Source organism: Hippopotamus amphibius, chromosome 4 (genome assembly GCF_030028045.1).
Source record: "Hippopotamus amphibius kiboko isolate mHipAmp2 chromosome 4, mHipAmp2.hap2, whole genome shotgun sequence".
Classification (NCBI taxonomy): domain Eukaryota; kingdom Metazoa; phylum Chordata; class Mammalia; order Artiodactyla; family Hippopotamidae; genus Hippopotamus; species Hippopotamus amphibius.
The window spans coordinates 159,324,981-159,338,311 of NC_080189.1; the positions used below are offsets into that span (position 1 = coordinate 159,324,981).

Sequence of the window (13,331 nt, forward strand, 5' to 3'; positions counted from 1 at the left end):
AATTAAGGTAAATGAGGTCATGTGTGGTTAAAAAAAAAGCTTCTCTAAGTAGAAAAAAATAGGCCACAACTAGAAATGTTAAAAGTATGAAAGAAAAAATCTCATTGGTAAAGGCACAGAAAAGGTACAAGTTCAACCACTTACAAAGCAAGGTTAAAAGACAAAGTAGTCAAATCACCTAGTATATCCACAATGAATAGTTAACATACACACAAAACAAAAGGATGTAAAATACGATGTCACAAACAGTAAACAGTGGGATGGGCTGGGGAAGGTAAAAATGCAGAGTGGTTAAAATGTGTCTGAAATTAAGACATCAGAAATTTAGAATAATCACATATATATGCAGATTTCTATAAATAAACCCCCTGGCCCACACAAACAAAATTCTATAAGAGATACACACACAAAAGAAAGAAATCTAAACATAACAATAAAAACACTCAACAAATCACAAGAGAAGAGAGAAACAAAGAAAAAAGAAACAAAAAGAACTACAAAAACAACCAGAATACACTTAACAAAATGGCAGTAAGTACACACCTATCAATAGTCACTTTTTAAAATTAATTAATTAATTAATTTTATTGGCTGTGTGGGGTCTCTGTTGCTGTGCACCAGCTTTCTTTAGTTGCAGTGAGTGGGGGCTACTCTTCGTTGTGGTGTGTGGGCTCCTCATTACCATGGCTTCTCTTGTTGTGGAGCACGGGCTCTAGGCGCATGAGCTTCAGTAGTTGCAGCACATGGGCTCAATATTTGTGGCTCATGGGCTCTAAAGCGCAGGCCCAATAGTTGTGGCACACGGGCTTAGTTCCTCCGTGGCATGTGGGATCTTCCTGGAGCAGGGTTCGAACCCGTGTCCCCTGCATTTGGCAGGCAGATTCCCAACCACTGCGCCACCTTGGAAGCCCCTATCAATAGTTACTTTAAATGTAAACAGACTAAATGCTCCAATCGGAATATATCGAATGGCTTAATGGGTAAAATACAAGACCCATCTATATGCTGCCTACAAGAAGCTCACGTCAGATCTAAAGAGACACACAGACTGAAAATCAGGAGATGGAAAAGGTATGCCATACAAATAGAAAATAAAAGAAAGCTTGGGCAGCAATAAATATATCTGACAAAATAGACTTTAAAAGGAAGACTGTAACAAGAGACAAAGAAGGACATTACATAATGATAGTGATCAATCCAAGAAAATATAACACTTGTAAACATAATGCACCTAAATATATAAAACAAATATTAATAAACATAAAGGAAGAAACTGACAATAACACAATAGCACTAGACTTTAACACTGGACTTACATTAATGAACAACTAATCTAGTCAGAAAATCAGTAAGAAACAGACCTGGGACTTCCCTGGTGGCACAGTGGTTAAGAATCCACCTGCCTATGCAGGGTTCACGCCCTGGTCTGGGAAGATCCCACATACCTCGGAGCAACTAAGCCCGAGCGCCACAACTACTGAGCCTGCGCTCTAGAGCCTGTGAGCCGCAACCATTGAGCCTGCGTGCCACAACTACTGAAGCCCACGCGCCTAGAGTCTCTGCTCCATAGCAAGAGAAGCCATGGAGGGGAGAAAAAGATGGCGGCAAAGTAGAGGGATGTGGAATGCATCCCTCTCCACAGATGCATTGGGAATGCACCAAAAGACGCAATAATTCCCACAGAGAACCAACTGAACACCAGCAGACGACCTCGGACACCAGAAAGGACCGCAAGGATCCTGACATAACCGGTAGGGAGGCATCTACGACGGCTCAAAGAGGGTGAAGTGGCGGAGCTGTAGCAGACGGGAGGGAGTGAGAAACACACGGAGGGTCCGCACCGCAGCTCAGCGTTCCCAGACCGAGATGTGGATTCACAGCTGAACAGAGGGTCCGGGAGCGGGAGCGGGAGCGTGGGAACCGGAGAGCTGGTTCAGGGTGAGAAACATTGTTGCCAGTAAGGTGACTGGACCGGGAGGACAGGAGGGAAGAGGTGAGGAGTGCCCGCCCCTGAGAGCTGCCCAGCCATGATGGCGGCTGGAGGCTGCAGGCTCACGGGCGGGGGGGAGGAGCCGCGCGCGTAGCCTCTCTCTCTCTTTCGGCGCCTCTGCAACAGGCAGTGGAGAGACGCCCTGTGGGCCACCTAAGGCGCTCAGGGATAACAAGCACCCTCAGGCACTCGGGCGGGGCTAGATTAAAACCCCTTGGAACTCCGGCAGCAGGGAGGCTGCAGAGAGAAAAAAAAAAAAAAAAAAAAACCCGAGAGAGGCCCAACTCTGAGACTTTCTGTTTACACCTGAGCTACCAGCGTCCCTATGCAACAGGCACCTCCAAGCCCGACTGAAACAACAGTGCGCCACTGCTCACTCACTCCCAGGGGAAGGAGCCACTATTGTACCCTCTCCCTCCCCACACACCAACGCTTACAGACAAACAATAAAGGAACCTCTGCTGGCCACAGAATAATGCAAAAAAACCCAAGGCGAGTAGAAGGACACTTACAGCTGAGACTCTAAGGAAACAAATATTAACATTAGTCTGAGGCTTGGACAGTCTTCTATAAACACCTCTATCACCAGGACAAGCAACCCCAAAAGTTTGGACAACCATGAGGAAACAAAGAAACACCATGCAGGCAAAGGAGCAGGAAAAAAACCCACAAGACCAAATAAATGAGGAGGAAATAGGAAAAATGCCTGAAAAAGAATTCAGAGTAATGATAGTAAAAATGATACAAAATCTCAATAACAAAATAAAGTACAAGAAACAGTTCATAACAACTTAGAAAAACAAACAGCAATGGATAACAAAATAACTGAAATTAAAAATACTCTAGATGCTATAACCAGCAGAATGACTGAGGCAGAAGAACGAATAAGTGAGTTGGAAGATAGAATGGGGGAAATAACTGCCACAGAGCAGGAAAAAGAAAAAAGAATAAAAAGAATAGAAGACAGTCTCAGAGACCTCAGTGATAACATTAAGCATACCAACATTCGAATTATAGGCATCCCAGAAGAAGAAGAAAAAAATAAAGGGTCTGAGAAAATATTTGAAGAGGTTATAGTGGAAAACTTCCCCAACATGGGAAAGGAAATAATTAACCAAGTCCAAGAAGCACAGAGAGTCCCATACAGAAGAGAAGCCATGGCAATGAGAAGCCCGTGTACCAAAACAGAAGAGTAGCACCCACTCCCTGCAACTGGAGAAAGCCCACGTGTAGCAATGAAGACCCAACACAGCCAATAAATACATAAATAAATATATAAACAAACAGGTAGAAAAAACACGATTACTAAGAAAGAAAAAAAAGAAACAGAGGCCTTAAATGACATATTCGGTCAGATGCAACTAACAGACATATCAAATTATAGACAATTAATAGACAAAATCAGTTCTAAAAGGGAATTTTATAGGGATACAAGCCTACCTCAGGAAACAAGAAATATCTCAAATAAACAACCTAACCTTAACACCTAAAGGAAGTAGAAGAATGAACAAAACCCAAAGTTACTAGAAGAAAAGAAACAATAAACATCAGAACATAAATAAATAGACATACCAAAAAAAAAAAAAACAACCCAATAGAAAAGATCAATAAAGTTAAGACCTGGTTCCTTGAAAATACAAACAAAATTCATAAACCTTTATCCAGACTCATCAAGAAAAAAAAGGAGAGGGCCCAAATAAAGAAAATCAGAAATGAAAAAGAAGTTACAACTGAAACAACAGAAATACAAAGGATCATACAAGATAACTACAGTTATATGCCAATAAAATGGACAACCTATAAGAATTGGAGACATTCCTAGGAAATACAATTTCCCAAGGCTGAATCAGGAAGAAACAGAAAATGCAAACAAACTGATTACTAATAATGAGTCAGTAATAAAAAATTTACCCATATATTTACCTACTTTAAACATTCAGAATCAAAATCTAGTTGGATGCACTCATTTTGGGGGGAAAATAGCAAATGAAGACAGAAGAGACGCTATCATTCACACTGTAAACGTTTCAGTATGCTTACATCTGCTTTGGAAAATATGTATTTTCCTTTTAAAAAATTTAAAAAGCAGGATGCAAACCTATGGTAAATATCTGGAGACCATGAGAAACAAAACACCACATGGGCTCAATCTCTAGCTACTACGAAATCAAACATGACATTTTGCTTCCCAATATTCTTCTAAGACTTTCACATATACTATCACCTTTGATCCCCATATAGGAGACTTCATTTTGTTACACACAGGAACTCTTAAACCCCAAAACATTTAAACTTACTTGAGACTCCGGAACTAGTCAGTGCTGAAGTTAGAGCTAGAATTCTAACATATTTCACCCCAATGCTGCTGCTCACTGTTGAGTTCCACATTTGGAGTAGGTCAAGGCTCTGACAGTTACTAGAGGCTAATCCTCAGCAGCTTATCATTTACCAAGGCTCAGGGTCCTCCTTTCCAATATTTGAAAAATACTCCCAGGGTTTTATGAACTTATTAAATTTTGTATGTAAAACAGATGGGACATTGCTAAAGAGTAGCCATTACTAAACTACATATAAAATGCTGGGCATCCCTGAACATTATACCTAGTGTCACATTCAAAACACTGACATTTAGTATCTACTAAGGCCGAATATTCTCATTCCCTATGATACAGCAATTCCACTCTTAGGTATTCACTCCAGTGAAACGCACATACATCAAAATGGACATATGTTTTTTGAATGTTCAGAGCATTATTCCTAAGAGTTCTAAGTTGAGAACTACCAAATGTCCCTAGGCGATAAAATCGTCAAATATATTTACGATCACAAAATGAAATGCTATTTGGCAGCAATCATACAATCTACGACTACACTCAACAAAACAATGAATCTCAAAAATGTAACGTTGAGTGAAAGCAGACACTAAAAAAAGGCACATTGAAGAATTCATCACCACTAAATGCAGAGTCGGGAAAAACTAACTCTTTTAGCTGGACTGAGGATAGTGTACCTTGGGGAAGGGGAAAGCGCCAGGAGCAGAAACAAGGGTGGCTTCTGGAGTTCTGGTAACGATGTTTCTGGATCCGTGTGCTGGGTTACCCCAAGTTATGTTCGGGTTGTAAAATGCACTGAAATACACACTTGGGATTTATGCACTTTTCTGTGTGTATAACTGATTAAAAGTTGGGGGTGGGGGGAGTTGTCCTTTTCCGTGGAGGGGCTGGAATTCTTGGAATTCTGCCTAAAGTCATTCAGCTCTGGTTCCACCACGAATATATATCTAACAAATTTCACTCCAACAAGTGAGAGAGGTTTGAGGCAGAGAAGAGGCGTCCGCAGCCGGGTTTGGCGCCACACCCCGACCGCAGGACATCCCGGTGCGCCCCGCCCTGGGCGGAGAGAACGACCCGGTGCTTTTACCTTAGAAGCGTCAGGGGCGCGGGGTCCACGGACCTGAAGCCCCAGGACACCTCCAGAGGCGGCTCAGCCACGGACCTCTCTTGGCGCCAGGCGACGCTCGACCCCCTCGGGCCTCCCAGCGAGATCCACCAGTCCTGAGGCACAACTCCGGCAGCCGCCTGCGCTTTCACGCTCAGGGTCGGGACCGCAGCTCGGCGCCCGGGATGGCGGTGACAGTGACGCTGGAGCCGGCGGGCCGCTGCCGCTGGGACGAGCCGGTGCGCATCGTCGTGCGCGGCCTGGCCCCCGGGCAGCCGGTCACGCTGCGCGCGTCCCTGCGCGACGAGAAGGGCGCGCGCTTCCGAGCCCACGCGCGCTACTGCGCCGACGCCCACGGCCAGCTGGACCTGGAGCGCGCGCCCGCGCTGGGCGGCAGCTTCGCGGGGCTCGAGCCCATGGGGCTCATCTGGGCTCTGGAGCCCGAGAAGCCTTTTTGGCGATTTCTGAAGCGGGACGTGCAGACGCCCTTCGCCGTGGAGCTGGAGGTGCTCGAGGGCCACGAGCCCGAGGCCCAGCGGCTCCTGGGCCGGGCGGTGCACGAGCGCGACTTCCTGCCGCCGGGGGTGCGGCGCGAGCCGGTGCGCGCGGGCCGGGTGCGCGCCACGCTCTTCCTGCCGCCAGGTAAGCCTGGGGTGCTGGGATCCCGAGAGCATGTTCCCTGGGCCACCTTGGTTTCTGATACCGCTTCCCAGGGAGTTTGGCTTGGGAGCGCGGTCAGCGAAGCGGATGTTGACTAAATCAGTGACCTCGCAGCCACAATGGAGGCTATTGGTATGTTCTGCACTGTGCTATGCGTTTTGCTTGCATTATCTTATTTAATCTCTATAATATCCCAATGAGATGGATACTGTTATTATGCAGATAAAAAAAGACTGGATGGGGTCGATAGGTTCACTTTGCTATTAATAACTACCCTGCAGATCTCTACAGGCATCAGCCGATTGCTTTTACACTAAAAGCAATCAAAAAATCTATTGATTGATGGTCAAGGAATCTATTGCCATGTCTCTCTTCTCTAGTGTCCTGGGTACACTGGGCCCCTTACCCACTTTTTCATGTTCCTCTCTACCACAGGTCACTTTTCAGACTTCACTGCCTTCCTCACCTGAAGCTTTGCCTGGTATTTCTTTTCTTTCCTCTAAGTAGACATCTGAACTGAGTAAAGCTTTGTTTTGATTCTTAATTGTGTCCAGTCTTCTAACAGAACACAGCAATTCAATACTGTCTAATACGTGAAATTCCTCCTTCCATGATGTAGTCATTAGATTTTGTTACCCTCCCTTACGACTAAAAATTCTTAGAACCTTAGAGATAATTTGGAATTTGTATCCTTTGTCAATAATGACTCAGGGAGCCGTTTTATTTCCTTTGATTCACAAGAACCCACTACATACTTTAGAAAGCTCTCTAAAAGGAAAGCAAATTCTTTAAATTATGTAATACCTTCCCTTTATAATATTACATCTCTAGGACCGGGACCTTTCCCAGGGATCGTTGACGTCTTCGGTGTTGGAGGAGGCCTGTTGGAATACCGGGCCAGCCTTCTGGCTGGCCATGGCTTTGCCACATTGGCTCTAGCTTATTATGACTTTGAAGATCTCCCCAAGAAATTCGACACCATACACCTGGACTACTTTGAAGAAGCCCTGTGCTACATGCTTCAACACACCCAGGTTCTCCTAATGTCCTTTCTCATTCTCTCTACAACTACCCGCAGAGAGGGTGTCACTTTGCACTCACCTATGCCAGGTGCATTGATGCTGCTCTACTCTTCTTTCACAGAGATTTCTTTTGGAGACTTCATTGGCTTTAGATGCCTACTCCACTTTCTCTGTCAGATGGATTAATAATACAGAATTCATTGTAAAATTCATGTGAGATTTTATTTCAGGGGGTTATTTGGTAATATTAAATTTCCTTTGCAAGCAAGGGGAGTTTCTAAGTTTTTAGCTTTGCATGCTTTTTAATCTTTACTTTTCTGATAGGAGAGTGTGTTCTCAGATTTTGATCAAAATTTGTTTCCCCATTTCAGAAGCTAAGATCTACTCAGTTGGACTCTGAAGTCTTGCTTTGTTCCTATAAAGTTAACCATTTGTCAGTATATATTTAGATGTGGCCTGATAAATGATTCACTTCTTGGAACAGAATTTGGTTCCACACCGTTAGATGCCCAGGAACACTGACACTTTAATTCCACGTGAAGGAAGCTCTGAACTTGACATTCTCCAGTGACTCAGCATTCTCTAGTGGATGACTCTCACTAGAGAGTTGGCAACCAATTCCCAGATTTGCCAGTGAGTTTAAGATTTGTTTGCCATGTGTCCAGCAGGATAGTCTCTATGTGGGAAGAAACTCCTCTGTCAGCTGAAGTTCAGTCTTTTGCGGCCAATTCACAACTTAAAGCTAGCAGCATCTCTGGTTGCATTTAGAAAAAAAATTCTTCTGTTGGGTAGTTTCTTGACTCTTGACTCTTGTCCCTTCTTTTCTTCCAGGTAAAGAGCCCTGGCATTGGACTTCTGGGGATTTCTTTAGGGGCTGATATTTGTCTCTCCATGGCCTCATTTTTGAAGAACGTCTCAGCCACAGTTTCCATCAATGGATCTGGCTTCAATGGAAACAAAACCATATACTACAAGGAGAACAGCATTCCACCACTGGGCCATGACCTGAGGAGAACGAAGGTAGCTTTTTCAGGCCTCCTGGACATTGTGGATATAAGGAACGATATTGTAGGGGGACGTGAGAACCCCTGCATGATTCCAATAGAGAAGGCCCAGGGGCCCATCCTCTTCATTGTTGGTCAGGATGACCATAACTGGAGGAGTGAGTTCTATGCCCAGACAGCCTCTGAACGGTTGCAGGCCTATGGAAAGGAAAAACCGCAGATCATCTGTTACCCTGGGACTGGGCACTACATTGAGCCTCCTTACTTCCCCATGTGCCCAGCTTCCCTGCACAAATTATTGGACAAACCTGTGATGTGGGGTGGGGAGCCCAGGGCTCATTCTAAGGCCCAGGTCGATGCTTGGAAGCAAGTTCTAATGTTCTTCACCAAACACCTTGGAGCTTCCCCCAAACTGTAATGCATTGGTCTGTTATTGACAGGAGAGATTCAAGGTCAGATTTTAGTGTTTAATAATCTTATGTGAATCTGTTGTCCCCTGAATAACATTAAATTCATGTCATTGGTATTAACAATGTATTTTAGGTAACTATTTTGAGTTTTATTTTGCCATTAACTTTTCTAATGTCAAACATGCCTATTGTAGAAGATTCAATTACAGGTATTCAATACTAAATAGTAAAAAGTATCCCCACTATTAAAATTTGTGTTTTCATCTAGATTTTTTTCCTTAACACTTTGAGGCACAGATGAAATTTACAGCTGAACAAATACTTTTTCCATCATTGGGAGAGAATGGCCGTTCAGTGTTTCCTACTGGTTCAACTACTGGCAGCAGGGTAGAATTTTCATTGGCTGAAGTATACAGAGAGGTGTCCATAGAAGGAAAGCCAGGCTGAGCTTTTTCTCATAGAGATTAGGGGAGAAACCTCTGGGAGGAGTTCCAGTAAGAAGGGGAGCATCTGGATCTATATAGTTAAGTCAAAACTGTTCCAAAGGTGAGTGACTGTGACCTATTTTCCTTCTTGCTTCCTGGCTCTAAGAACAGACGTTGCAAAATCATACTGGGACATTCTTAGAGGCATCATCATCACTTTCTCTGACATCAAGGCTGTAAGGTATTGTGTAAGTGTATTTGAAGAGATAATGGCTGAGAATTTTCTTTTCTTTTTAAGTATTTGTTATGTTATGGTCAGGAAATTTCTGCCTTTAAGGTGTGATTTTTTTTTTTAAAGATTTATTTTACTATTTATTTTATTTTTTGCTGCACTGGGTCTTCATTGCTGTACATGGGCTTTCTCTCGTTGCGGAGAGCAGGGGTATTCTTCGTTGCGGTGCGTGGGCTCTAGGCATGCGGTCTTCAGCAGTTGCAGCACATGGGCTCAGTGGTTGTGGCTCACAGGCCCTAGAGCGCAGGCTCAGGAGTTCTGGTACACGGGCTTAGTTGCTCCGTGGCATGTGGGATCTTCCCGGCTCGGGGCTTAAACGCATGTCCGCTGCATTAGCAGGCCGATTCTTAACCACTGCACCACCAGGGAAGCCTGGCTGACAAAGCTGACAAAGACATGAGCCACATATTCCAGCAGCACTATGTGTTAGCTCAGGCTTCTATAACAAACTACTATAGACAGGGTGGCTTAAACAACAGACATTTATTTTTCACAGTCTGGAGGCTGGGAAGTCCGAGATCAAGGTTCAGGCAGATTCAGTTCCTGGTGAGGGCCTCTTCCTGGCCTACAGACGGCTGCCTTTTCCCTGTGTCCTCATCTGTGCGGAGAGAAAGGGCGCTCCGGTTTCTCTTCTTCCTTTCATAAGGACGCTAATGCCATCATAGGGGCCTCACTCTCATGACTTCATTTAAACCTAACAACCTCCCCAAGGTTCTGCCTTCAAATACCATCACATTAGGGTTTCGGATTTCAGCATATGAGTTTTCAGGGGACACATTCAGTTCATAACAACCATAAACCTCAAGCAAGTTAAATACAAAGAAAACCATGTTTAATACATCACAGAAAAATTGTTTGTGGCAGTTTTATAACATAGAATTTATAATATAAATTCTTTGACATTTCTGCCACCAAGAGGTGGGAGATCTATGTCCCCTCCCCTCAAATCTGGATGGGTTTCTTACCGCTTCAGTTAGTAGAGTACAGTAGCATTGATGCTTTATGACTTCAGATGGTAGGTCATAAAGGCCATGAAGATGATTCCACTTTGTTTGCTGGAAACACCTGCTCTTGGAGCCCTGAGCCACCCTAAGAAGTTTGACAATGTTGAGGCTGTGCTGCTGTGAGAAAGCCCCCAATACGTGGAGAGGCCAGCTGTAAGCACTTTCTGTGATAGTCCCAAGTGAGCTCGACCGTTGAGTCATCGCAGCCTGAGTACTAGGTATGTGGCTGGAAACACCTCCAGATGATTCCAGCCCCCAGATATTTGAGTCTTCCCAGTGAAGGCTTCAGATGCCCTGGAGCAGCAAAGAGTTGTCCCAGTCAAGCACTGTCCAAATTGTGGATCTGTGAATAAATATTGTCTTCTGTGACTATGTTTTGAGGGGCGTTTCCATTATCTATTGCCATGTAACGAACCACCCCAAAACATAGTGGCTTAAAATGTTAACCATTCATTTTTCTCACTCACATGGCAGGCAAGTTGGTATTGGCTGTCAGCTAAGATCTCAGGCAAGGTTGTGGGTTCACAGGGTCTCAGTTCTCTCCATGTGGGCCTTTACAATGACTAATTGGGCTGGGTTTCAAGAGTGAGCATCCCAACGTAGCAAGGCCGCATGGCATGGCATATTTTTTACCTAGTCTTGGAATCTACATCGCATCACTCTTGCCATACACTACTGGTCAAGGCAATCACAAAGACCTACCAAGTTCAAGGACAACATAGAGTCCACCTCGCCAAAGGAGAGTGGAAAGATTCTAGAAGAGCAGGTGGAATGGGAAATATTGTAACCACCTTTGGAAAATCTGCCTTCTAGTCACAATGGTTCTGATTCTTCCCACACGTAAAATATGGTCATCCCTCCTTCAAAGCTCCCCCACTGCCCAAGGTCTCCTTCCATTATATCTCCATGCTCAGGCTCCAAGTCTAAGGTTGTATTATTTATATCAGGTCTAGGTGCAGGTGAAGCTCCTCAGCTATAGTTCCTTGGATGTAGCTCCTTGAGTATCTTTCTTCCCAATCTGAAGATTTGTGAACTAAAGAAACACGTTAACTGTCCTCACATGCAGACATCCAGAATATGATGGTAGGCAGGTGTAAGGTAATTCTTACCGACATTCCTGTTTAAAAATGGGGAATATGGGAGGCAGAAAAGTCACTTCCCCCTAGCCATCTGAAATCCGGCTGAGAACATGTTGCCAGTTCTTCCATTGGTGCTCAGCTTACTCTCTGTGAGTTGTTTTTTGTAGCTCTTGGTTCCACCCTCTGAATTGAAACCTGTATTTCCCATAAGAAAGTTAAATTAGCAAAATCGCCTCCTGTATCTGCTTCCTGGATGAAAAACATGAGGCATCCAAAAGTCTTTTTTTATTTTGCACTCTCTATCTTTTAGCTCATACTCATTGTGCTGCCACCAGAACCATTCTGTTAAGAATTATGTAGGTTTTCTAAAAAATATTAGTGGGGTTCACTTCCTTAGACAATACACCACTGAAAAATCTGTTTGAGTTAGGAACTTCCCTATCTGGGGTTCCTTGGGAGGATGCTGCAGGCAAACATCCTTAAGATTCCCATAAATTCTGTTATTTAATAGACAAGATCTGTTAGGTACAACTTAAAATCTTTGGAGGATCTTTTGTCATTCTGAAATGTTCTATGAAGCACTACCTTGAATCTTTGAGGTCTTTAGTAAGTCTCTCCCACAGACCTACTCTGGATTTGACTTTGCTCTGAGGTCCTGTCTTAATTACAGAATAATTTACCATCTGGAGAAGCTGGAAAGGAGAAGTAGTATTTTGTTAAGCTTGGCAAGTCCTGGTTGCTTCCTATTTAGCAGTTCATTTTTCAGCCCACCCCTTCCTCTTGTATATTTTGTCATAAGCAGCAAGGAGAAACCAGGTGGCACTGTCAGTACTCTGCTGGGAAGTCACTTTAGCTGGATCATTGAATTCATTAGGTATATTTTCCCTTTTTCACATTACTGTAGGTGTCAATGTTGCCTCTAGCTTCCAATAAATTTATTTTACTTTCCTTTAGGTCATCAATAATGGCCTTTGAGAGTCCCTTTAGGCTTTCACTAGTAGTCTCCCTGGAGCCCCCCCAACTTTACCTGCGACCTAGTCCTAAAGCCAGTAGTGATTCCTATGCATGTGGATTTCTCCACAGGCTGCTTGAGCTTCCTCGCAGTATGACATCTGGGTTTCAAAAATGAATGGTCCATTACAGGGAAGAAAGACAGAAAAGAAAGACAAAGATTAAAAGATCTTACCAGCGACCACAGAAAAAAAGTCAACCTTCAAAGAAGCAGCAGTAAGTCTAATAACTGACTTCTCAACAGCTATAATGGAAAGCAGAAAGCATTGAAAAACCTTTAAAGTGTTGAAAGAAAACATCTGACAATCTTGAAGCCTATTCTAGCAAAATAGATTCTTAAATATGAAGGTATATATTGTTCATTAAATTGGCTGAAAAAAATTTAATAGAATCAAAAGTCATTTTCAGAAAAATAGAAATTTAGAGAATTAATATAGCATACCTGAAATAGAGGAAAAACTAGAATGTTCTTCAGGCAGAATGAAGATGACTCAAGATGGAAACATGGAAAGGAAGGAAGAAATGGAATACAATAGAAAAGGTTAAATATGCATGTAAATATAAATATTTACAGATAACATTGTGGGGTTTAAAATACACATAGAAAAAATGCTTGTTATAACTTCTGTCCTCTTAAATTTATTGAGACTTGTTTTCTGGCCTAGCATATGACCTATCCTGGAGAATGTTCTATGTGAACTTGAAAAGAATGTGTATTGTGCTGTTTTGGGGTGTCATATCCTATCTGTTAGGTCCAACAGGTCCATTGTCTCATTTCTTTCTTATTTATTTATTTATTTTTTCGGTCATGCCCCATGGCTTGTGGAATCCCAGTTCCCTGGCCAAGGATTAAACCCAGGCCCCCAGCAGTGAAAGCACCGAGTCCTGGACCACCAGGGAATTCCCCCATTGTCTCATTTAAGACCACTATTGCCTTATTGATTTTCTATCTGGATGATCTGTCCATTGATGTAAGTGGGGTGTTACAGTTCCCCA

General features: G+C 43.4%; 1 protein-coding gene across 1 annotated transcript; it reads left to right on the forward strand.

Annotated features, from left to right (window-relative positions):
* Window positions 1-5,420: 5,420 nt before the first annotated feature.
* On the forward strand, window positions 5,421-8,775 carry ACOT4 (acyl-CoA thioesterase 4). Its single transcript, XM_057730426.1, has 3 exons — window positions 5,421-6,070; window positions 6,920-7,122; window positions 7,942-8,775. Exons 1-3 carry the CDS (start codon window positions 5,614-5,616, stop codon window positions 8,530-8,532), a joined length of 1,251 nt encoding a protein of 416 aa, XP_057586409.1. The 5' UTR covers window positions 5,421-5,613; the 3' UTR covers window positions 8,533-8,775.
* Window positions 8,776-13,331: the final 4,556 nt, after the last annotated feature.